This window comes from Notechis scutatus, chromosome 6 (assembly GCF_049901735.1).
Source record: "Notechis scutatus isolate UNSWTSFEM ecotype Mainland chromosome 6, rNotScu1.2, whole genome shotgun sequence".
Classification (NCBI taxonomy): Eukaryota; Metazoa; Chordata; class Lepidosauria; order Squamata; family Elapidae; genus Notechis; species Notechis scutatus.
The window spans coordinates 78,545,038-78,569,420 of NC_142014.1; the positions used below are offsets into that span (position 1 = coordinate 78,545,038).

The 24,383-nt window shown below is 44.9% G+C and overlaps 1 protein-coding gene across 1 annotated transcript in view; it reads right to left on the reverse strand.

Annotated features, from left to right (window-relative positions):
* Positions 1-24,383, reverse strand: part of PLXNA4 (plexin A4) — a 557,017-nt gene that overhangs the window by 511,529 nt on the left and 21,105 nt on the right. The window contains exon 2 of the mRNA XM_087968909.1: positions 2,901-4,177. Within this exon, the coding sequence (XP_087825035.1) occupies positions 2,901-4,082 (1,182 nt within the window). The 5' untranslated portion in view covers positions 4,083-4,177. The remainder of the gene's footprint in view (positions 1-2,900; positions 4,178-24,383) is intronic.

The following is a 24,383-nucleotide window of genomic DNA, read 5'->3' on the forward strand; positions in this document are numbered from 1 at the left end:
TTTCTAACCACTGTGACACCATGGTCCGTCCTTCCTTCCTTCCTTCCTTCCTTCCTTCCTTCCTTCCTTCCTTCCTTCCTTCCTTCCAATAGCCCTTAAACTTATATATCGCTTCACAGTACTTTTACCGCCCTCTCTAAGCAGTTTACAGAGTCAGCCTGTTGCCCCCAACAATCTGGGTCCTCATTTCATGTATCTGCGAAGGATGGAAGTCTGAGTCAACCTTGTGCCTTTCAGGATCAAACTGCTGGCAGTGGGCAGAGTTTGCCTGCAATACTGCTTTCTAACCACTGCGTCACCATGGTTCTACCACACTACGAGGTAAGATGGACCAAGAGATAAACTCCACAGAAGATTAAAGACTAATTTTGTCTACACTGGCTAGAGCAACGTTTTCCAACATTGTCCACTTTAAGGCATGTGGACTTCAGCTCCCAGAATTCTCCAGGCCAGCCTGCTTTAAGATGTGTGGACTTCAGTTCCCACAAAAATATCCCACTATCTGAATACCGTAAGAAAATGATAATATTTTTATGCCAATCATGCAAAGCTTTTCCCATCTGAGGAAATCAAAATAAAGACCTTGATATGATCCCTTATTCTGTTTGCAATCTCGGGTCTAAAACCAATTTATTTTTGCTTTGTGTACTGTATCATCTGAGGAATCAGAGAGAGGCAGGAAGAATGAGACAATCTCTAGTGCAAAACTTGCTTTGCATCCTAAGTAGATTTTTGCCGCCTGTTTTCAAACATCAATTGGGGTTTAAAGGGATGAAGTATTTCAAGAATTCCCCATATTCTTTGTTCATCTTATTGCTTCTTTGTCTCTGGTTACTGCTGCAGTGTAGTATGTTGGTTAAAAAGCAGTGTTTCTCGATCTTGGCAGCTTTGAGCTGTGTGGACTTCAACTCCCAGAATTCCCCAGGCAGCACAGGGGAATTCTGGGAGTTGATGTTCACACAGCTCAAAAAGGAGGAGGAGGAGGAGGAGTTGTGGCATCTTTGGTGCTCTCTGAGCTTGGCGGCTTTCTTGCAGACATTTCATTACCCAACTAGGTAACATCATCAGTGTTAGAAGGGAGTGAAGTTTATAAACCACCAAACTCAAGGACCCCACGAGAGCTACTAAGTTAGGAGTTAGATTGCTATGGATATTTGCACAAATCAAGGTATATCCCATAGGAGCTCTTTCTTAAATGTCCCAACGGTGCTTTTTCAAGAGCAACGGTCCGACCTAAGCGTAGTACATAAAATTATCCATTGTAATGTCCTACCCATCAATGACTACTTCAGCTTCAACCGCAACAATGCAAGAGCACACAATAGATACAAACTCAAAGTAAACTGCACCAAACTCGATTGCAGGAAATATGAACTTCAGCAACAGAGTGGTCAATGTCTGGAACACTTTACCTGACTCTGTGGTTTCTTCCCAAAACTCCCAAAACTTTAACCTTAGACTGTCTACTATTGACCTCACCCCTTTAATAAGAGGTCTGTAGGGGGCGTGCATAAGCGCACCAACGTGCCTACCGTCCCTGTCCTATTGTTTCTTTTTATTCGTACCCATTCCATGTATTCATAATCATGTTTATACTTATACCTGTTATCTAATACCTGCTTGACAAATAAATAAATAAACAAAAAAACTGGACTTTCTGGTTTTTCTTTGAAGACTTTTCGCTTCTCATCCAAGAAGCTTCTTCAGCTCCAACTTCCATTCCCCACCATCCTGTCAGAGCTGAAGAAGCTTCTTGGATGAGAAGTGAAACGTCTTCTAAGAAAAACCAGAAAGTCCAGTTGCTTCCTGACAAAAAGCACCTTTGGCGGACAACCATGACCTGGATAATTTGAGAATCTCCATAGACCTGTGATGACGGACCTATGGCACGCATGCCGAAAGTGGCATGCAGAGCCATCTCTGCGGGCACACGAGCCATCACCCCAGCTCAGTTCCACTGCGCATGCACGCACTCGTCCTGCCAGCCAGCTGATTTTCTGTTATATGCCTTGCATGCGTGGAGAGTGGGGTGCATGCGGGAGATGCTTGCGCATGCGTGGGGGGCGGGAGGGCATGGGGGTCCCACAGGTATACACAGGGGGACGGTATGAGTGAGAGGGGATCGCACGTGCATTGTATTGTATTTTCAGGCATGTGTGCGTGCTGTCTCATGTGCATGCGCACACTTTCAGCACACAATGACAAAAAGGTTAGGCATCATTGCCATAGACCCATGATAGCACACCTATGGCACACGTGCCACAGGTGGCATGCAGAGCCATTTGTGCCAGCACGCCAACTGCAGGCAAACTTACCTCACTGCACATGCACATGCCTCACAGCTGATTTTCGGCCAGTTTGAGGCCTTTTTCAGCCTTCCAGAGACTTCAGGAAGGCTTCTGCAGGCTTCTGCAGGCTTTTCAGGATGAAAACTAGGCCTGTTTCATCATTTCCTGTTTTTCCGGAAATACCGGAAGTGACGAAACGGGCTTAGTTTTTGGCCTGAAAAGCTTGCAGAAGCCTTCCTGAAGCCTCTGGGAGGCCAAAAAAGACCTCAAACTGGCCGAAAATCAGCTGTGAGGCGCAGTGCAGGTAAGGGGCTACAGGGGTGGGTAGGGATTACACGTGCATGCATAAGGGACGTGGGGGGCACATTGCCGTCTGGGTGCTGGCACACGAGCGCGAGCATGCAAGCATGTGCACAGTTTTTGGCACAGGAGCCCAAAAAGGTTAGCCACCACTGCCATAGACTCTTTCCTAAATGTTTCTCCCAACTCACAAAACCCACTCGTCACCAAACCTCTCCCTAAATCTGGGCTGAATTTTCAGGTCCTTCAGCCTTTTCACCCAGCTAAAATGGTTTTAAAAAAACCAAAAACCTAGCCAGAATGGAGACGTACTGCGCTGCTGCAATGGATATCCTTCACTTTGAGCCAAGCCAAATCCAGCGTGCCTTCTCCCCTGTAACAGGACTGCAACCGGTCCTTGATCCGGTCGTTGATTTTCTTCAGAAGAAAGATGCAAAGGGCCGACTCGTCCAAGGATTTCAGCTTCCTCTTCTGCCCCTTGGAGAAGACTGTGAAGAGGACATCGTCCTCTGGCAGGATCCCCAGAGATCTAGCCAAGATGGATCCCGCCTTCGATAAATAGGCGGCTTGCAACAACCGGTATTCCACCCCGTTCTTTTCGCAGCCGATGGGCAGCTCAACGTAAGAGTTGAAGGCTGTGTCTTCTTTACAGAGGCGGACCAGTTTTGAGGTGTAGACCTGCTCCTTGGTGGTAGAACCCGACGGGGAAATCATCTCAGGCTGAAGGGTCAAAAAATAGACAAAATTACCACTGCTGAAGCCGTAGATGTAATAGATATCAAAGTCTGGGATGATAGTGAACGTGTCTGATGGGATTTTGATCATGGAAGCCACAAACTCATCGTGGAAAACGTAGGCAAACATTCCTTCCGCTTCCGAATTTTTCGGGAGCTTCCGACTAGAGATGGTGGGGAAGTATTCAGGCTTCCCGTCGACCGCTGTGGCAATGAACAGCTTGTCATCCATGTTGCTGTAAGAAACAATGACTCCATACACGGAGCCGCTCTCATTCACCCCAGAGAGGTAGTGCTCCTTATTGTGGAAGGGCTCCCCAAGTTTAAACAGGTCATCCAATCTCAAGAGTTTGCAGATCCCCTGGTATAAACTGCCGCAGGCAATCAACCTGTTCTCTTTGTAGTCGATCAACAACATCTTGTTGACGTTGTTGGTGGAGGTCAACGGTTCGTTGCATGGCTGGACCAGCCTGGGAGGATAACATTTGGGGTTATCAATATCCGGACCTGTCTCGTGACGGGCCTCCACCACCAGGTCGCTGGAGAGCTTGTAGATCCAGTTGATAGCCCCCACGTAAATAGATCCTTTCCGTTTGTCGACCACCAAGTGATTGAAGGAGATCTCAGTGGATTCTGAGGAGAAGGTCAAGAAAGGTTTCTTTGGGTGAGAGGGCAGCAGCCTAGTGGCCGAAGATGGACCCACAGTGCAGAAGACAAGATGCAAGCCAAGGCAGGTCCATCTCCACATGTCCCCTGACATGATGGCAAAAGTAATTTTTGTATTCCTAAATTGAAAGCGTGATGGAAAACAATAAACAAGGTTGCCAGAGTGCAGATCCTGGGGTGCTGCTTATCCTAAGAGAAAAGAAGAAAAACAGAGAGCCCATTACTGAAAAGCATTTCCTTCCCCTCCTATTCAGACCTCCAAGAGCGGTGCCATCAGAGGTGGGTATTCAGCCAGTTCTGACCAGTTCTGGAGAACCAGTAGCGGAAATTTTGAGTAGTTCGGAGAACCAGCAAATACCGCCTCTGACCGGCCCTGCCCCCATCTCTTCTCTACCTCCTGAGTCCCAGCTGATCGGCTAGGTCTTCTTTTGTTGCCTTGCACGGGAGAACAGAGCTGGAAAGCAGGTTAGTGGGGTGGGGAGGGAATGGGGATTTTGCAGTATATCCTTCCCCTGCCACGCCCACCAAGGTTAGTGGGATGGGGACCAGAGGTGGTCTTCAGCCGGTTCTGACCAGTTCTGGAGAACTGGTAGCAGAAATTTTGACTAGTTTAGAGAACCGGCAAATCCCACCTCTGATTGGCTCCACCCCCATCTATTCTCTGCCTCCTAGTTGATTGCCTGGGTCTTCTTTGGTTTCCTTGCCCAGGAGAATAGAGCTGGAAAGCAGGTTAGTAGGGTGGGGAGGGAATGGGTTTTTTGCAGTATCCTTCTCCTGCCACACCCACCAAGCCAAGCCACGCCCACAGAACACCATGCCTACCAAGCCACACCCACAGCTGATCAGCTGGGTCTTCTTTGGTTGCCCTGCACAGGAGAATGGAGCTGGAAAGCAGGTTAGTGGGGTGGGGAGGGAATGGGGATTTTGCAGTATCCTTCCCCTGCCACGCCCGCCAAGCCATGCCTGCCAAGCCACGCCCACAGAACCGGTAGTAAAAAAAAAATTGAATCCCACCACTGGGTGCCATAATTCAAGAACGCTGACTTATCCTTGGCCCAAAAGGGAGAAAAGAGATCGCAAACCAGAATAAGCAAACACTTCGCCTCCTGTCAAAACAGCAGAAACAGACTCAGCATTGCACATTCCCAACCACCTTCTCCAACCTGGTTCCCACGTGGCTGGGACTTTGGTTCTCAGATTTGCTGGCCAACAACATGACTAGGAAAGTTGGCCCTTGAAGGCCTGCATATTGGAGAACATTGGAGGAAACAGTTCATATGTCATGAAGGCACCAGGTTAGAAAGCAGGAGAGGATACATTCTAGTCCTGCCTTAGTGCTGGAAAGCACTATGAAGCGGTATAAAAGTCTAAATGCTATTGTTATTGCTAACTTAACAACAGTGTCAAGAAAAGTCGTAAAAGGGAGAAAAATTCATTCAAAACTGTCTCACTTAACAATGGAAATTTTGGGCTCCATTACGGTCCTAAAGTCGAGGACTACGGAATAAGGAAACCTTACTAAGTTGTTGCTCTGTGTCTCCATCTTTTTGGGAAACCACAGCCAAAGTGCAGCCTCTCTCGCCCAAATCCCAACAGCCCGTATCTGAGAAGGGTGAAATTGCATTGTCTCCCTCCAAAGATTTGGGAGGTGGGGGGAAAAAAAGCCAGATAATGGGAACGCAACGCAAATCAACCCCCAGAACACAAAAAGATAAAATGGGAGCCGAAAGGAAGCCGGAGGCTCAGGATTCTGCCGGCTTTGTCAATTCAAAATTCAATCCAGCTTAAAACTACAGCCAAGATTGGGGCTGTAAAGACGTGGCTGAAACATGGAGATGAGTTGCAAATTCCACACAAACGCAATCAGACACATGGCCTGAGAGATTTTACTTTGTATTTGTGCATGTTTACCATGCCTCAAGTTTTCAGGGCTATCTTTTTTATTATTATTATTCGATTCTTTTCCCCCCCAAAGCAGAAGCTTCAAAGTTTCACATTTTGCTTCCTGGAAAAACAAAACGCTTAAAGATGCGAAAAGAACTTTATCCTTATTTGGACAAACAAGCGTTTCCCTCCTTAATCTTATGCCTTTTAGGGATATTTGCATGCTTTCATTGTCCTCACGTCTCTAAGTGAGATTAGTCGCCGTTGTTGTTTTTTTAAAAAAAAAACTACCCTGGCCTGGCTGCAGGTATAAACAAGGAAAGAAACAAAAGAAAGCAGGGAAAATCAAATTAAGGCCTATAGGAGGTTGACTGTATAATGGCTAAAATTAAATTGGAGAACTGCGCTGTGGGAAGCCAGCCATTTTTTTTTCATGTCTTCTGTCAGGGTCCAGATGAAGTCAGAGACATTGACACAAACATGTGGTCTTTTCTATAAATATTAAATATATTTAACGTTTAAATTGACAACAGTCTTTGTCATCATCCAGAAAAAGAAGAACACAAGACTATCTGGAATGCAGCAACATCATCATGAGGTAAATTTTTACAGTATACAGAACCCACAGAAGAAAAAAAGGCGGGAAAAGGGGGAAACTCCCCCTTTCCACCCATGGCAACCAATCAGCACGTAGATTGCCTCATGCATGAGTCAGCGCTCTCTAACTAATCCACTACAATTTTTGTGTGTTCTGGTGTCTTGTACACTTTGCTGTTCTGAGAACTAAATTCAATATCTTAATATGTTCACACTTGATGTGCTTTATTTAGATTCTGCCATGATTATTTATATAAATAATCCAAGGCAGTGAACATACCTAACAATTCTTCTTCCTCTTGTTTTCTCCACAACAACAAACCCCGTGAGGTGGTTTGGGCTGTAAAGAAAGAGAAAGAGGAGAAAGAGGAGAAAGAGAAAGAGAAGAGAGAAAGAGAAGAGAAAGGGAAAGAGAAGAAAAAGAAAGAGAAAGAAGGAGAAAGAGAAGAAAGAGAAAGAAAGGGAAAGACTGGCCCCAAATCACTAAGCTGGCTTTCATATCTAAGGCGGGACTACAATTCACCATCTCCTGGTGATTGGCCCAAAATCTCTCGGCCAGTTTTCATGCCTAATCTGTGACTAGAACTCACAATCCATTGGTGATTTATCCAAAGCCACCCAGATGACTTTCATGCCTAAGGCAGAGCTAGAACTCACCATCACCTGGTGATTGGTCCAAAGTCTCCCAGCCGGTTTTTATGCCTAATTTGTGACTAGATCTCGCCATTCTCCTGGTAACCGGCCCAAACTCACCCAGTCAGATTTCATACTAAGGTGGGACTAGAACTCATGATCTCCTGGTTATTGGCCCAAAGTCACCCACCAGCTTTCATGCCAAAGGCAGGAATAGAACTCACCCTTCCAAAGTTCCCTATCTCCTTTAAAGATGTTATCACACCTTACTCAAGTTCAAAAAAAGTGCATGCTGGGATGGATCGAGTATTTTTCCTCTGAGCTTATTAACACTGAGGGAGAGGGAAGGTCTTTTCAGCTGGAAGGAGAGGCCAGGTTGCCCCCCCCCCACCCAAGTACAGGTAGTCCTTCTCGACCTATGGCCACAATTGAGCCCAAAATTTCTGCTGCTAAGCAAGATATTGGTGAAATTAAATTGCCCCCTTTTATAACCCGTCACAGGTATTAAGTGAAATGAACACTGCAATTGTTCAGTTAGTGTGATGACCCAAAGGGGCATGGCACAAAAGGAACAAAGTCACAAAAGTAGGTAAAGTCCCTTTAATTCCTCCAACTTGGCCTCCAGTGTCCAGTTATCATCGGCTGGAGAAAAAACTCTCCCAAGAACAGTTTTTAAAGAGAAGAAATTCCTTTTCACCCCAAAGTACATATAAATTATAAATAAAAACCAACACAAACCACACTGCAGCAATTAATGAGACAGCTCAGGATAAAGAATTGCAGACTTCAAAAGAATACGAAACACACACAATTGAGAGGATGCCAGAATCCAGATAAGACTTGACAAAGATAATGCAGGCTTTGCTTCCAGCAAGGTGCTCTGCGCAAACGCCCTTTTTAAATCCTGTTTTCCCAGATGCAGCTAATGAAGGGAATCAGGACCTTTTTCTCCCCCATAACCCACGTTGCTCCCTTATCTGTTCCTCCCTGCGTGTCCTAGGTTGAAGAGGGGGTGGGCCTGGGTCTTCCTCTGAATGCCCAGCCAGACTGTGCCCTTCCCCAGTTTCCTCCACAGCCACCGGAGCCACACTCCCACTCCCTGTCAGCTGTTCAACCTCCTCCTCGGAATCAGATTCCAACAGGGGCATGACAGTTAGGTACACAGTTGTTGAGTGAATCTGGCTTCCCCTTTGTTTGTCAGAAGGTCGCAAAAGGGGATCACGTGACCCCAGGATGCTGCAACCATCATAAATATGAACCAGTTGCCAAGCATCTGCATTTTGATCACATGGTCAAGGGGGTGCTACAACGGTCATGTGAAAAACGACCCAGAGTCACTTTTTCCAGTGCTCTTGTAACTTCAACGGTCACTCAACAAACTGTTGTAAGTCAAGGACTACTTCTATCTTCAACGTTAGGTCTCCAATGTTGTCTATCTCCCTTCTTCTAAAGCTGCACTCAAGGACGGCAGAGACAGGAAAAGAAAAAAAGAAGAAGAAGCAGTTTCCTTAAGCGAGATGCTGACTTAAGCAAACAGATCCAGCTGCCTAGCAATTCAGCCCAAGATCAGCTCACAATCCTCTTTAATCTCTGCAAAACATTTTCTCCCGCCTCTCGCTGGCTTCTTTTAATAAATCCTGATTACCACTGACAGGGACGCTCACAACCCTCAGAGGGATAGAAAAACGGCAAAGAAACAGGCAAGACAAATGGTTGCTCAAACAATTACAGGTCGTCCTCAACTTACGATCACGATTGAACCCCAAAATGACTGTTGTTAAGCAAGACGGGTTAAGTGAGTTTTGCTCCCTTTTACAACCTTTCTTGCCATAGTTGTTAAGTGAATCGCTGCAGTTGTTATAGGTAGGAATAAGCATCTCACTACGCTTCAGATACTTCTGGATTGAAATATTCCTTTAACTCGTACCTATATTTTTAATCTTGTATTTGCTATTTTAAGTTTTATGTTGCATGATGTGCTTTATTTCAATTGTGATGCTTCTGACACTGTTGGAAGAAATATCCTTCTGGTTCAGTTCCAAGCCAGGAGAAAGACACTGGAAACATGGAGGCTGATTGGAAATATTGTTTAATGATGAAGCAGAACCACCAAGCCCATGATTCTGGTGCAGCTGATCCCATGGAGTTGAGAGTGGGTTTTAAAAAAAAAAAAACTTATCTTGGGCTTTGCACATGAGCTTCCTGTTCCTGTGCAAGAACATGCATTCTATTGGCTTTTGTCAGACTCCCATGGGGCCATGTAGGGGTCATAGCTGGCTGTATAGGCAAAGTACAAATCCTAGGAGTTTGTCTGAGCTAAGTTTGGTTGAAGTTTGGCAGATGCAATGAAGGGGCTTGTTGGGCAATTCCTATTGTGGCTGAGAGCTAATCCTACCTCTGTTGGATCTTGGATGAGGGTACTTGCTTATGAATAGAGCTATCTATCTCTTTATCTCTTAAATGCTGACATCTGCTGGGGGCTATTAAGGAAGGTGGGGGCTGCTTTTGAAAAGCATTTCTCTCCCCTTCTCATCCAGGGAAATATAATATTCTGCCTTTTTAATATTTCTCAAAATATTTCATTCTTCTAGGAGAGGGGTAGATGCTAACTTTCTACAACACAAATAAACAAACTGTTCAGTTAGTAACGCGGTTGTTAAGGGCATCTGGCTTCCCCAGTGACTTTGCTTGTCAGGAGGTCACAAAAGGTGATCCCATAACCTGGGACACTATAACCGTTGTAAGTATGAGACAGTTGCCAAGCGTCCAAAGGTTGATCAGGTGACCATGGGGATGCTGCAACAGTCATGTGTGTGAAAAAGAGTCATAAGTCACTTTTTCAGTGCTGTTGTAACTTCAAATTGTCACTAAATGAATGGTGGTAACCTGAGGACTGCTTCAGTGGTGGTATTCTACCAGTTCAGCCCAGTTCAGCTGAGCTGGTAGCGGCGATGAGCAGTGGAGAATGAACTGGTTCTCCCACTGCTCTGCTGTTGGGCCCACCTGCCCGCCTGGGCTCCCAGACTCATCTTTATCCTCTGAATTTAAAAACAGATAATCAGACTTGGAAGGGACCTTATAAGTCATCTAGTCCAACCCCCCGACCAAGCGGGAGACCCTACACCATTTCTGACAAATGGCAGTCCAATCCCTTCTTGAAAGTCTCAAGGGATGAAGGTCCCACAACTTCCGAGGGCAATTTCTTTTCCATGGGTTGATTGTTCTCATTGTCAGAAAGTTTCTCCTTATTTCCAGGTTGAATCTCTCCTTGTTCAGATTCCATCCATTGTTCCTTCTCTGGCCTTCAGGTGCCTTGGAGAATAGCTTGACCCCTTCCTCCTCTCTGTGGCAGCCTCTCAACTATTGGAAGACTGCTATCCTGTCTCCCCTGGTCCTTCTCTTCCCTAGACTAGCCAGGCCCAGTTCCTGGAACTGTTCTTCATATGTTTTAGCCTCCAGTCCCCTAATCATCCTGGTTGCTCTTTTCTGCACTTTTTCTAGAGTCTCAACATCTTTTTATAGTGTGGGTGACCAAAACTGGATGCAGTACTCTAGGTGTGGTCTTACTAAGGCTTTGTAGATGGTATTAGTACCTCACTTGATCTGGATTGTATCCCTCTGTTCATGCAATTTAGGATTGCATTAGCTTTTTTGGCTACTGCTGCACACGGCTGGCTCCTATTTAGCTGGTTGTCCACTAAGACTCCAAGATCCCTCTCCCAGTTCCTGCTATTGAGCCTGGTTTCACCCAATCTGTATGTGTCCTTTTGGTTTTTCTTGCCTAAGTGGAGGACTTTACTTTTCTTTGAAGCGCAGCTGCTTTGCGCGGCACAGCGAGTGCCACGCGTGGTAGCTGCTGAAGTGACCTGGAGAGTGCAGGCTTGCAGGAGGTGAGTTGAAAGGCCTCTGCACCTGTGCAAAGTACACATTTGGCATACGCGCGCATGCAAAGTGTGTGCCCACGTGCAAAGCGCGCCCACCAAGCCACACCCACCAAAACGGGGGGTAAAACTTTTTGAATCCCACCACTGGACCGCTTGTTATGAATATGAAGTGAGGTGATTGAAAATTTGCCTTTCTGAATTGGCTCGCCTGCTTTGCTGGCTGCCGGCTGGATTTGCAGACAATGAAATGTTATTTTGAAAAAGAAAAAAAGAAAGAACAGGTTAGTCGCACGAGAAGGAAACGAAGGAACCTGGAAGAAGAATTCTCACAATGAATGCGAACTGTCACGCCTCCTTCCCTTTTTCCCAAGAAAACAGCCTCTCCTCCCTCCCTGCTTGAGAAGAGAGATTCTCCTCTTGTGATCCAGGGTTATAAACAGAAATGGCATAAGAAAACTTCTCCAATAAACATTTTACATTTATGTTGACAGTGGTCTCTTGTGGCTAAACACACTCTGGTGAGAGTGTCATATTACGGCAGTGTTTCTCAACCGTGGCCACTCTTTAAGAGGTCTGGACTTCAACTCCCAAAATTCCCCCTGGGGTTAAAATTTGAAGTCCAGACGTCTTAGAGTTGCCAAGGTTGAAAAACATAGAATGTAGCGCATAGTATGGGTGGAGCATTGGACTTTCAGAACAAGCATGGCAAACTGAACGCTGCTCCATGATAGCAGATCTAACAATATGATGACAAAGACTAAGAAACTGGCAGGTAGACAGGTTCCTTAGACTCTCTCCAGATAAGGAGAGGACAAGAGATTGCCCACAAGTGCTCTGGATCAGGGGTCGCCAACCTTTTGGATGTTTTCCCAGGGTCTCTGCAGAAAGCAGCAGAGACCCTGGGAAAATCCCAAAAAAAGACTGCAGGAAAATTCCCCACACCATTTTCCTACCAATCGATCATTCTTTATTTGGGATTGCAGGATACTGTCTCCAGCTCCATTCTCAGGGGAGAGAGAGAGAGAGAAAGAGAGAGAGAGAGAGAGTGACTTTTGGCTTCATGCAAGGAAAACAGCAGAAGCAGCAGAAGTCCCCCCAACACTGCCAGAAATGAGTCTTTGCCGGCGCAGCCTCTTGGGGCAGGAGGCCTTGCAGGGTCCCAAAGACTCATTTCTGGCAGAGTTTGGGGGAGAGAAAGAAAGACTTTTGCTGCTTTCCTTGCATGCAGCCAAAAGCAGAAGCAGAAAGAAGCAGCCTGGTGGCCAGGCCAGGTGCATGGAGAGAGTGAGGAAAGTTCCCCCCTCCACCTTTTCCCCTCTCCCCTCACTACCTCGTGTTGTTCGCAATGCAAGCGATGCAAGCCTTGTGTTCCCGCGAGCAATGTGGGCGGCGCAGCATTATGTTCCCGCAAAGCCCTGGTAATTAGTGATAGAAAATAAACAGCTTGTCATAGGAAACAGACCTATTCATAACAAAGATGACATAAAGCAATGATTTTAGAAAGTGGACACTAAAGATTCAAAGCAGAACAAAAAATACATAATCTTATTCTTGACATCAATTAATACTGAGATTTGCAACATGACATTAAATGTTTAAACCTCAGAAATATTAAAGGAGATATTTGAAGAATGGAACCAGAAATTAATAACTACAATACCAATGTTCTCAGTAATGATGTCTAATTCTATGGCTATGGCTATTTAATGAAGGAATGACATATGTCCAACAAATTTTATCTAACAAGACAGAAGTATCGAAAGTGAAAACTACAAATAAGAATTATTTGGAACAGGATGGTTTACTGGCTGTAAAAAAGAAGAAAATAAACTGGGCAAAGTTTAAAAATTAAAAGGGAAACACAAATGATGAATCAAAGGAAAGGCCTGGAAAATGTTTTCTGCAAAGAATGTTTGTTAAAATTTTGAAAAAAAAATGCAAAAAGGAGTAAAGAAAAAATGAAAAGAAATCAACTTCTAGGTCTGGGAGATTATTTCAAGGGATTAAATATTGTTAGAAGCAGAAGGAAGGATTATAAAATTGGTTTATTTGATCAAGGTTAAAAGGGATATCTTATCTCCCACAATCCTGGTAAAGATGCTAGACTAGTAACCAGGAATCTATGAATTCTGGGTGATGGAGGAGGAGGGGAAGGAGGGAGAAAAAGAGGAAGAGGAAGAGGAAGAGGAAGAAGGAGGAGGAGGAGGAGGAGGAGGAGGAGGAAGAAGAAGAAGAAGAAGAAGTGGAGGTGGTCTGAGATACAAGCATCAAACTATTTTTAGCAAACTTTCCTCCATCTTGATGCCCTTCGTATGTTCTATCTTCAGCGCCTATAATCCAAACATCGCACTATCAAGGGATTTAGGCAAAGCCCAAAATATCTGGAAACAGTAGAGCTGGAGAGCTGGTTGCAAAATCTGGTTCAAATGCACAAAGAGAGGCAAATACATTTTCAAACTGAACTAAACTAAGACCCTAGAATATCTAGACAACCCACTATGCTCTTTGGCCACACCTGAAACATCGGCCTGGTTGGAACTAGCAACTAGCATCCAGCCACCAGCCACCTACTCCAAATCCTGGCTCAACATTTGGGAAACTGAGGGCGCCAGGTTGGGAAAGGATGAGGTGAAGCTTCCCGTCTATCTTGCCACAGCACAGATGCTCCGACTGTCACACGTCATGTAAACAGTCATAGAGCTCTTCCAGCTAGGCTGCAAACATCTGTTTGATTGGCAGCAATTAGCAGGCGACAAAGCGAAGTTGACATCTCTAATTTTGGCATCTCTAACCACTGGAGAAGGGGGAAAACAGGGTTAGGGCCAGCTTTGTCCACTGGCAAGTTTTGTAACATTCCCACACGGACAGCATCCTGGGGGAAACAACAGATGCAGATGTTTGGACTGTGACTATCATCAGGATGCAAAAGTCACTGGATAGGAATTGTATGAGTCCCGTGAAAGACAAAGGGACTTAAGCAAAGCCGGTTTACCTTTCACCCTTACTGATTTACTTATTGATTTATATCCTGCCTTTATTATTTTTACAAACAACTCTAAACGGCGAACATATCCAGCACACCTTCCTCCTCTTCTTTTTCCCCACAACAACAATCCTGTGAGGTGGGTTGGACTGAGAGAGGGATTGGTCCAAAATCACCCAGCCAGCTTTCATGCCGAAGGCAGGACTAGAACTCACCATCTCCTGGTAAGTGGCCAGAGTCACCCAGTTGGCTATCATGCCTAAGGTGGGACTAGAACTCACCATGTCCTGGTAAGTGGCCCAAAGTCACCCAGTTGGCTATCATGCCTAAGGCGGGACTAGAACTCACCATGTCCTGGTAAGTGGCCCACCCAGCCAGCTTTCATTAAGTGGCCCACCTAGCCAGTTTTCATGCCTAAGGCAGGACTAGAACTCACCATCTCCTGGTAAGTGGCCCACCTAGCCAGTTTTCATGCCTAAGGCGGGACTAGAACTCACCATCTCCTGGTAATCGGCCCACCCAGCTCGCTTTCATGCTTAAGGCAGGACTAGAACTCACCAGAGCCCAGAAGTTATATTGGCTAAGTGAGAAATCTGCTAAGTGAGTTTTGCCCCTGGTCTTACGACTTTTCTTTCCACGTTAAGTGTAATACTTAGTTGTTAAATTGGGAAATTAATATGGTTGTTAAGTGAATCTGGCTTCCCCATTGTCAGAAAGTCGCAAAAGGTAACCACATGACCCGGGACACTGCAACCATCATAAATATGAACCGGTTGTCAAGCATCCGCATGCTGCAATGGTCATAAGTGTGGGGAAAAGTGGTCATAAGTCCCTTTTTTTCAGTACCGGTGCAACTTCAAACAGTCCCTAAACAAACTGATGTATGTGGAGTCCTTCCTCCTCCTGTTTTTGAGCTAACAGCCTGAAGTCCTTAACCTCCTGCAATCCTGGTTTGGACTTCAACCTTAAAAGCAGATGCTGTGAACTTTACAGAGTTTGCCTGCAACGAGAGGCCAAGAAAATATAAATATATATATATATTTCCCCCCAGAATCTTTGACCAATACAGCAGAAATTCTCCTTCCTAACATCAGATCAAATAAAACAGGTGGCCTCTCTGATTCATCTCTCCCAATTCTCTTGATGAAATTCATTTCCCGAAGATCATTAGCTTCTCCGTTGGGTGAATCGCTGACACACGTGCAGAAAACCAGAGTCAGAACGAAGGGCGTGAACCTTGATCTCACTGTTCGAAGAATCAGGGAGACAAGTTGCTTTTTTCTGACTCAAGCCTTGCTTGAGTTCATCTGGCACTACAGTTGCCATGATATCATCGTAAGGATGATGCTTCCTGAAATACGCCTCAGTTCTCCTTGCTGGAAACCTGCATTAGACTCATATAAGCCGGATAAAGCAATTACGGTCTCTTCATGATGTCCCAGAGCTATTGGGCTATCCAGGTGACGTATTGTCTTTGGGTGTGGCTGTATTCTCACCCAGCTCCCCAAACATGACTGACCCTTTGATATGAACTCAAAACATTACTTTATTAGGAGCCCTGGCAAAAAGTTTCTCTCTTCACCGCAGGCTAACAAACCCGTCCGGAAGGGAGATGAATAGCTGTCTGCCACCTCTATTCGTCTCCACCCCCTGCCTTTTATCCCCAGAGCTAGGGTGGAGCTTCGCTAATAGCGGTGGCTCTTCCGTTCCAGGGACCGGCCCATAGATTTCCACTGCTCTCCTTTCCTCGTCAAAAAGTTTCTCTCACCGCAGGCTAACAAGTCCGTCCGGCAGGGAGATGAATAGTTGTCTGTCACATCTATTCGTCTCTGTCCCCTGCCTTTTATCCCCAGAGCTAGGGTGGAGCTTCGCTAATAGTGGTGGCTCTTCTGTTCCAGGGACCGGCCCATAGATTTCCACTGCTCTCCTCGTCAAAAAGTTTCTCTCACTGCAGGCTAACAAGTCCATCCGGCAGGGAGATGAATAGTTTTCTGCCACACCTATTCGTCTCCACCCCTCTGCCTTTTATCCCCAGAGCTAGGGTGGGGCTTTGCTAGCAGTGGTGGATCTTCCGTCCCGAGGACCAGCCCATAGATTTCCACTGCTCTCCTCTCCTCTGCCTTCTGTACATCTATGCATCAGGCACTGAACCCAGCTATTCCTCCTCTTCCTCATCAGCTACCTCCAGACCTAGGGCTGTTGACTCCCCATCTGAGGGCTGACAGACAGCCCAGGCTCTGCCTTTCTTTCTCTCTTTCTCTCTCCCTAGATGACTTATAAACCTTAGGATGCAATTTTAGCCACTTTCATTGCTTCCCCAGGAAATTAAGATGGCAATGCGGGCAGTTCTCGACTTACAACAGTTGTGACCGTTCGAAGTTATAATGGCACTGAAAAAAAAAATCACTCACAGCTGTTTTTCACACTTAAGACCATGGCAGCATCCCAGGACTGAAATCCAGGTGCTTGGAAACTGACTCATATTTATGACGGTTGCCGTCATGTGATCTTTTTCTAACCTCCTCCTAAGCAAAGCCAGATTCACCAAACAATCCTGTTAGCAGCTCAACAACTACAATGATTCACTTAACAACTGTCACAAGAAAGGTCGTAAAATATGCACAACTCACTTCACAATTGCTGAGCAGTGGAAATTTTGGGCTCCGTCGTGGTCATATGTCGAGGACTAACTGTATAGCAAGTTTCTCTCCCCTTTCCTCCAACTGGAATACAGTGTTCCTCCTGTCAGCGTTCCAGCAAACCTCCACTCCAATCAGTAACTCCGAGACAAACGTATTTCAAAAGTACCTTTATTAGAAGAGCACCTGGCACATCTGTGGAATCCCAAATCTAAATGTTTTTTCGGGCTTTCCACAATTTCTCAAACGACAAATCCATCCCTCCTTGGCCGTCATCACATCACATGGCCCAATCACGATCTGTTCCAAAAGTACGATCCTTATTTCATCCTGCGCCATACTCAACGACCTTGGACTAACAGAAGAATTTTATTTTGTCTACTTAGAGCTACTTAATTGAAATCACCCCCCTCCCACTCTCCCAGGCTATGTGGCAGCGGGGAATATGGCTTCAGATAACAGATAATTAGTTGGAAGGGACCTTACAATTCATCTAGTCCAACCCCCTGCCCAAGCAGGAGACCCTACACCATTTCTGACAAATGGCAGTCCAATCTCTTCTTGAAAACCTCAAGTGATGACGCTCCCACAACTTCTAAAGGCAACTTCTGTTCCATGGGTTGATTGTTCTCACTGTCAGAAAGTTTCTCCTTATTTCCAGGTTAAAGCTCTCCTTGTTCAGTTTCCATCCATGATTCCTTGTCTGGACTACAGGTGCTTTAGAAAATAGCTTGACCCCCTTTCTCCTCTCTGTGGCAGCCCCTCAAATATTGTAAGGCTGCTATCCTGTCTCCCCTGGTCCTTCTCTTCACTAGACTAGCCATGCCCAGTTCCTGTAACCGTTCTTCCAAAGCTGACACTTCCATTTGTCATTTAACAACCCTCCTGTGAGGTACGTTGTGCTGAGAAAACAGCCAGCCCAAAGCCAACCGAGTTTCAGTGGTTGAATGCAGTGGTGCGATTCAGCCGGTTCACACCAGTTTGGGAGAACCAATTGTTAACTTTCTGAGCAATTTGGTGAACTGGTTGTTGGAAGAAATCATTAGGTCAGAGAACCGGTTTTTAAATTATTTGAATCCCACCACTGGCTGAATCCCTTGGATGCGACACCCCACAGCCTCTGCCACCATTGTGAAGGTGGGACAACTTGCCTGGGACCTGGTCCAAAATGAAAACCACCACAGAACCACAAACGGGATTGTCTCCTTTTGCATCTTGTATGTTTTGTAGGACAAAAACATACCCCAGAGTTCGAAAGGCAAACAAGTTCCACCCGAGAGGAAGAAGCAGCTGTTTTTTGCCAAAGTCACTTTATATATACATCTTTGTTTACAGAGAAGAGTTCCAGGAAAATCTAGCACTTTTCAAGCAGCTGGGATTTCTGATTTATGGACATGCTTGTCTTGCAGTTTTGTGTTTTGCAATCCGTGGGGATTGGAACGGGCTACCAGTGTCAGTCAGCGAGCCACATCACGTGTGATTTATTTTATTTATTTAAAGTTAAATCCCACCTTTACTATTTTTATAAGTAACCTAAGATAGTGAGCATATCCAATACTCCTTCCTCTCTCTTCCTATTTTCCCCACAACAACAGCCTTGTGAGGTGGATTGGGCTGGGAGAGAGGGACTGGCCCGAAGACACCCAGCTGGCTTTCATGCTTAAGGCAGCGCTAGAACTCATTGTCTCCTGGTGATTGATTCAAAGCCCCCCAGCCAGCTTTCATGCCTAAAGTGGTACTAGAACTCACCGCCTCCCTGTGATTGGCTCAAAGTTATTCAGCTGGCTTTGATGCCTAAGGTGGGAAGAGAACTTATTGTCTGCCAGTGATTGGCCCAAAGTCACCCAGATGGTTTTCATGCCTAATGCGGGACTAGAACTCATCGCCTCCTGATGATTGGCTCAAAGTCACCCAGCTGACTTTGATGCCTAAAGCGGGACTAGAACTCACTTTTTCCTTGTGATTGGCCCAAAGTCACACACACCCGGTTTTCAGGGCTAAGGTGGGACTAGTACTCTCAGTCTCCTGGTTTCTAACCGGATGCCTTAACCACGAGACTCAATTGGCTCTCAAAAATCAGCTTGTATTTAGTGTCATCCCAAGGTCATGTGATTGCCATTTTTAACATTCCCAGTTGGCTTCCAACAAGCGAAGTCAACAGAGCAAGCCAGATTCATTTAACATCAGTGTGTGTGATTTACTTAAACAACAGCACTCATTCGCTTAACAATCTTGGCCCCCCCCCAAAAAGTTGCATAATCTTGCATAAGGGCTTGTTTAACAACTGTGTAGCTTAGCAACAGAATGTCAGGGCTCCGACAAAGCCATCCCCATTCAAATCATAAGTCTCTAGCCACATCTCTCAGAGTAAAACAATTTGATTTATTAGGAGTGACCATGTTGGCGTTACCTGGGTGCAGCTAACGCTAAGGTACATCATTCAAGAAGAGATTGGACTGCCATTTGTCAGAAATGGTGTAGGGTCTCCCGCTTGGGCGGGGGGTTGGACTAGATGACTGACAAGGTCCCTTCCAACTCTGATTATCTGTTAAATCTGTTATTTCTCCCTTGACCCTGGTCTTCCCCCACCCCCTGGATGTATATTCTCCAATGGGACACATCCAACTAAGAGTCATCAATCATGCTCTCCAGTAATCTTGTGTGCCAACAGCTTCAGCTGCCTAGCAAATATCTGAAGCATTTGAGGAATGCACTGCTTTCCCCCACTTCCTTTCTGCTGGCAACTAAAAAAACCAAAAGAGTATTTTTTTTTAGTTGACACAGAAATTATCTCCCCAACTGTGGTCGTAAGTCAAGGACGAGCTGTAAAGTCAAAATGGAGCAGCAGCCAAAAAAAGCCAACGCAATCCTAGGTTGCATTAAAAGAGGGATAGAATCAAGATCGTGTGAAGTCCTAGTACCGGTTTACAAAGCCTTAGTAAGGCCACACTTGGAATACGGCATCCAGTTTTGGTCACCACGATGTAAAAAAGATGTGGAGATTCTAGAAAGAGTGCAGAGAAGAGCAACAAAGAGGATTAGGGGACCGGAGGCTAAAACATATGAAGAACAGTTGCAGGAACTGGGTACGTCTAGTCTGATGAAAAGAAGGACTAGGGGAGACATGATAGCAGTGTTCCAATATTTGGGAGGCTTCTACAAAGATCCGGGGGGTCAAGCTATTTTCCAAAGCACCAAAAGGCAAGATATGGAAACTAACCAAGGAGAGAAACAACCTAGAATAAGGAGAAATTTCCTCCTGGTGAGAGCAATTCAACCAACTTGGAACGATTTGCCTGCAAGAGTTGTGAGTGCTTAAAAACCCTGGAGGTTTTTAAAAGAAGAGATCGGAGAGCCATTTGTCCGAAATGCCATAGGGTCTCCTGCTCAAGCAGGGGGCTGGACTAGATGGCCTCCCAGGTCCCATTTCAGCTCTATTATCCTGGGCAAGCAAAAGCAATCGCTCTTCCTCTGCTCGGCATTTTGTTTCAGCGATAGGGGTAGAAAAAATCCTGCCCAAGGAAAATGTCATTTTTTGCCTTCACAATTCTGCTGGTTAAATGTGGAGAACTCCCAAGGACGCCTGCTCTATTCATTTCCATCCGTCTCTGAAAAACCTTTCCAAAATAGAAATGAGTCCTTGAATCGTTTAGAAATACAGCTATGAGCTCCTAATCTAAGAAGAGACAGCAAATCTGGTCCCCAGGTAGTTCACATATACCATTCATTCCACCCTATTTCTGCATTAACCTGAAAAGCTTTTCTTTTTTTCTTTTTTTTTAATAACAGCAGAAAAATGTGGAATCCCGGAAAATGGTTTCTCACAAAATGCCTCTTTTCTGAAAGGGATTTCAAAGGCGAATGCATGAAGCTGCTCAATGGATCTCAGCCAACAGACTCCTGGGGGATTACGGTGGCATTCAATACTAATAACAACAGGATAGAAAAGAGGATAGGGTAGGGTAGGATAGGATAGGATATAGGATAGAGGATAGAGGATAGAGATAGGATAGGATAGGATAGGGGATATGGGATAGGATAGGATAGGATAGGATAGGACAGGATATAAGATAGGATATAGGATAAGATAGGATAGAGGATAGGATAGGATAGGATAGGGGATAGGGGATAGGCGATAGGATAGGATAGGATAGGACAGGATATAAGATAGGATATAGGATAAGATAGGATAGAGGATAGAGGATAGGATAGGATAGGGGATAGGATAGGATAGGATAGGATAGGATAGGACAGGATATAAGATAGGATATAGGATAAGATAGGATAGAGGATAGGGATAGGATAGGATAGGATAGGATAGGATAGGATAGGATGGGATAGGGATAGGATAGGGTAGAGTAGGATAGGATAGATAGGATAGGATATAGGATAGGATAGGATAAGATATATAGATAGGATAGAGGATAGGATGAGGATAGGATAGAGGATAGAGGATAGGATAGGATAGGGGATATGGGATAGATAGATAGGATAGGGAAGGATATAAAGCACTGGTCGTCAACCAGTGGGCCAGGGACAACTTGTGGTCCGGTGAGAAAATGTTGGTGGTCCGTGGCAGAAAAAAATGTCCCAGAGGTCCCCCAAAGCAATTAATCCAGGCTGTGTGGGAACACAAGGCTTGCATCACTTGCATTGTGAACAACACGAGGTAGTAAGGGAAGTGGGGGAAAGGGCGGAGGGGGGAAACTTACCCCACGCACCCCATGTGCCTGGCTTCTTCCCACTTCTTTCTTCTTCTGCTTTTGGCTGCACGTAAGGAAAGCAGCCAAAGTCTTTCTTTCTCTCCCCCAAACTCCCCCCAGAAATGAGTCTTTGGGACCCCTGCAAGCCCTCCTGCTCCAAGAGCCTGCGTTGGCAAAGATTCGTTTCTGGCGGAGTTCGAAGGAGAGAAAGAAGGACTTCTGCTGCTTCTGCTGTTTTCCTTGCATGAAGCCAAAAGTCTCTTTCCCCTCCCCAAGAATGGAGCTGGAGACGGTATCCTGCAATCCCAAATAAAGAACGATCAATCGGTAGGAAAACGGGGTGGGGGATTTTCCTGCATACTTTTTTGGGGGGATTTTCCCAGGGTCTCTGGTCTGCGGGATTTAAAATGATGAGTTTGGTGGTCCCTGAGGTCCAAAAGGTTGGCAACGCCTGGGATAGAGGATAGAGGATAGGATATAGGATATAGGATATAGGATATAGGATATAGGATATAGGATATAGGATATAGGATATAGGATATAGGATATAGGATATAGGACAGGATAGTCAGTTGCCAAGTGTCTGAATTTTAATCACAGGACCTTGGGGATTCTGCAAGGGTCATGTGAAAAACAGCCGTGTCACTTTTTTCGGTGCTGCTGTAACTTTGAACGGCCACTAAACGAACTGTCGTAAGTCGAGGACTACCTGTACTGGGGATCTACATGGATTTCATCCTCCAAACTTTCCTTTCCTCATGGAAAGAGAAAAATAGTAAATGCCAACCTATCCCCCAAATAGGCCAGGACGGCAGTGAGGTGGCAGCCGTCCAGCCCTGGAATCACTTTTGCCGTTCTTTCTGGGTGTTCCTCCCCTGCCAGGGCCCTTCGCAACTCCTTTACCACAAACCAGCCTGACGGAAGCTTTTATGCTTGATTTACAAGGATTCTGGATCTCGGCTGACAAGTTCAAAGAGCAGGAACAGCCTGATTTATGACTCGTGCACCGCAAGAACCCCAGTAATTGCCAATTCAGTCATCAAATCGTTTAAAAACTGGCCAACTTCATGCTTCTTCAGGAGACAACAGAATTAGAATTAGAATTAGAATTAGAATTAGAATTAGAATTAGAATTAGAATCTTTATTGAGAATAGAATAAAATAGAATAAAATAGAATCTTTATTGAAAATAGAATAGAATAAAATAGAATCTTTATTGAGAATAGAATAGAAGAAAATAGAATAGAAGAAAATAGAATCTTTATTTAGAATAGAATAGAATACAATAGAATACAATAGAATAGAATAGAATCTTTACTGAGAATAGAATACAATAGAATAGAATCTTTATTTACAATAGAATAGAATCTTTATTAAGTATAGAACAGAACAGAATAGAATCTTCATTGAGAACAGAATAGAATAGAATAGAATGGAATGGAATGGAATGGAATAGGAATAGGAATAGAATTGGAAATGGGAATAAGAATGGAATGGAATGGAATGGAATGGAATAGAACAGAACAGAACAAGAATAGAATAAGAGCTGGAAGGGACCTTGGAGGTCTTCTAGTCCAGCCCCCTGCTCAAGCAGGAGAATCTATACTATTTCAGACAAGTGACAGTCCAATCTCTTCTTAAAAACTCACTTAACAACCATCTCACTTAGCAACAGAAATGTTTGGGTCAATTGCAGTCGTAAATCAGGGGCTGCCTGTATTTTGTTCCACAGGCCCTACTGTTGTGATTTATTGAGGCTTGTCGTGGGGTGCAAGTTCATCAACTGTGGTTTAGTTGGAAAACTGTACCAGGTTAGCCCTCAACTTATGACCACATTGGAGGACCAGAATTTCCGTTACTGAACAAAGCAGTCATTAAGTGAGTTACGCCTGGTTTTTTTGACCCTTTTTGGCCATGATCGTTAAGTAAATCACTGCATTTAATGGCCATTAAACTGCGGTGAACTCTGGCTTCTCCCATTGATTTTGCTTGTTGAAAACCAGTTGGGAACATCACAAATTTTGCTGCAACCCATCATAAATGCATCCAGGTTGCCAAGCACCCAAATTCTGACCCCATGACCCTAAGGCTGCTGCGGCAGTCATAAGTGCGAGGACCGGTCCTAAGTCACTTCTTTCAGTGCCCTTGTGATTTCAAATGATTTCAAACGAACGTTGTAAGTTGAGAACTACCGTAGTTCAGTAAAACTATGATTTAACTGAATCGGTTTCCAACTAAGAAAAGGAAGACCAGTTGTTGAAATGTTTTTTTTTTAATTATTTTCTACTTGCACGCCATTTCTCCCCAGGTCTATTTTCCTCTGGAGTCGTGTCACAAGCCAATGCATTTTGCAAATATTTGTGTGCAAGGCCCCGCTGTGCACATTCGGGTGCCCAAATTTAGAACATAAAAGATTTACCCTCCTTTCTTATACACCGAAATCTGCGTGGCTTTGGGACTGGAAGACGCAAGGATACATCATATATGCAAACCGATTCCAGATGCCCAGCATTATAGCCTCCCACAGCCAGCGCAAAGCAAAGCTTTCCTGTCAACTTTTGGCTAATTCATTGCTAAGGAGGACCAGAAGGGAAATTACAACCAGCGAAGCTTGAGATTGGCTGGCTGCAAAAAAAACACAACAAAGTAAAATAATATAAAATAAAATTATTCCGCTGGGTCACGAGTTCAAATCTTTGGAAAAGAGTAAATGCCAGCCTGCGAATCTTCAGGGCCTGTTCACACATTGCAAGAAAAGCTCAGTGTGCAAGTTGGTGCCTGGTCATGCTGAGAGGCGGCTGTTCCTGTTTTTGCAACAGGGAAGATGCTGAAAGCTATAAAATGGAGGAGACAGATTCAGAACGTCCGCCTGGGACCCTCGAAAGTGGAAGCGCAGATACGAAAATTGAAAAAAAGGACATCGCCTGGATGAAGTTGATAGCCAATTCTGGATGGCTGCCAAGAAAGTGACATAGCGATGTCCTTGAAGGCCCAATGGACTGAACACTCGAAGGCAACCTTGAGCGACAGCAAGCAGAATTCTCTAGATCGTTGTTTCTTAAGCTTGGCAAT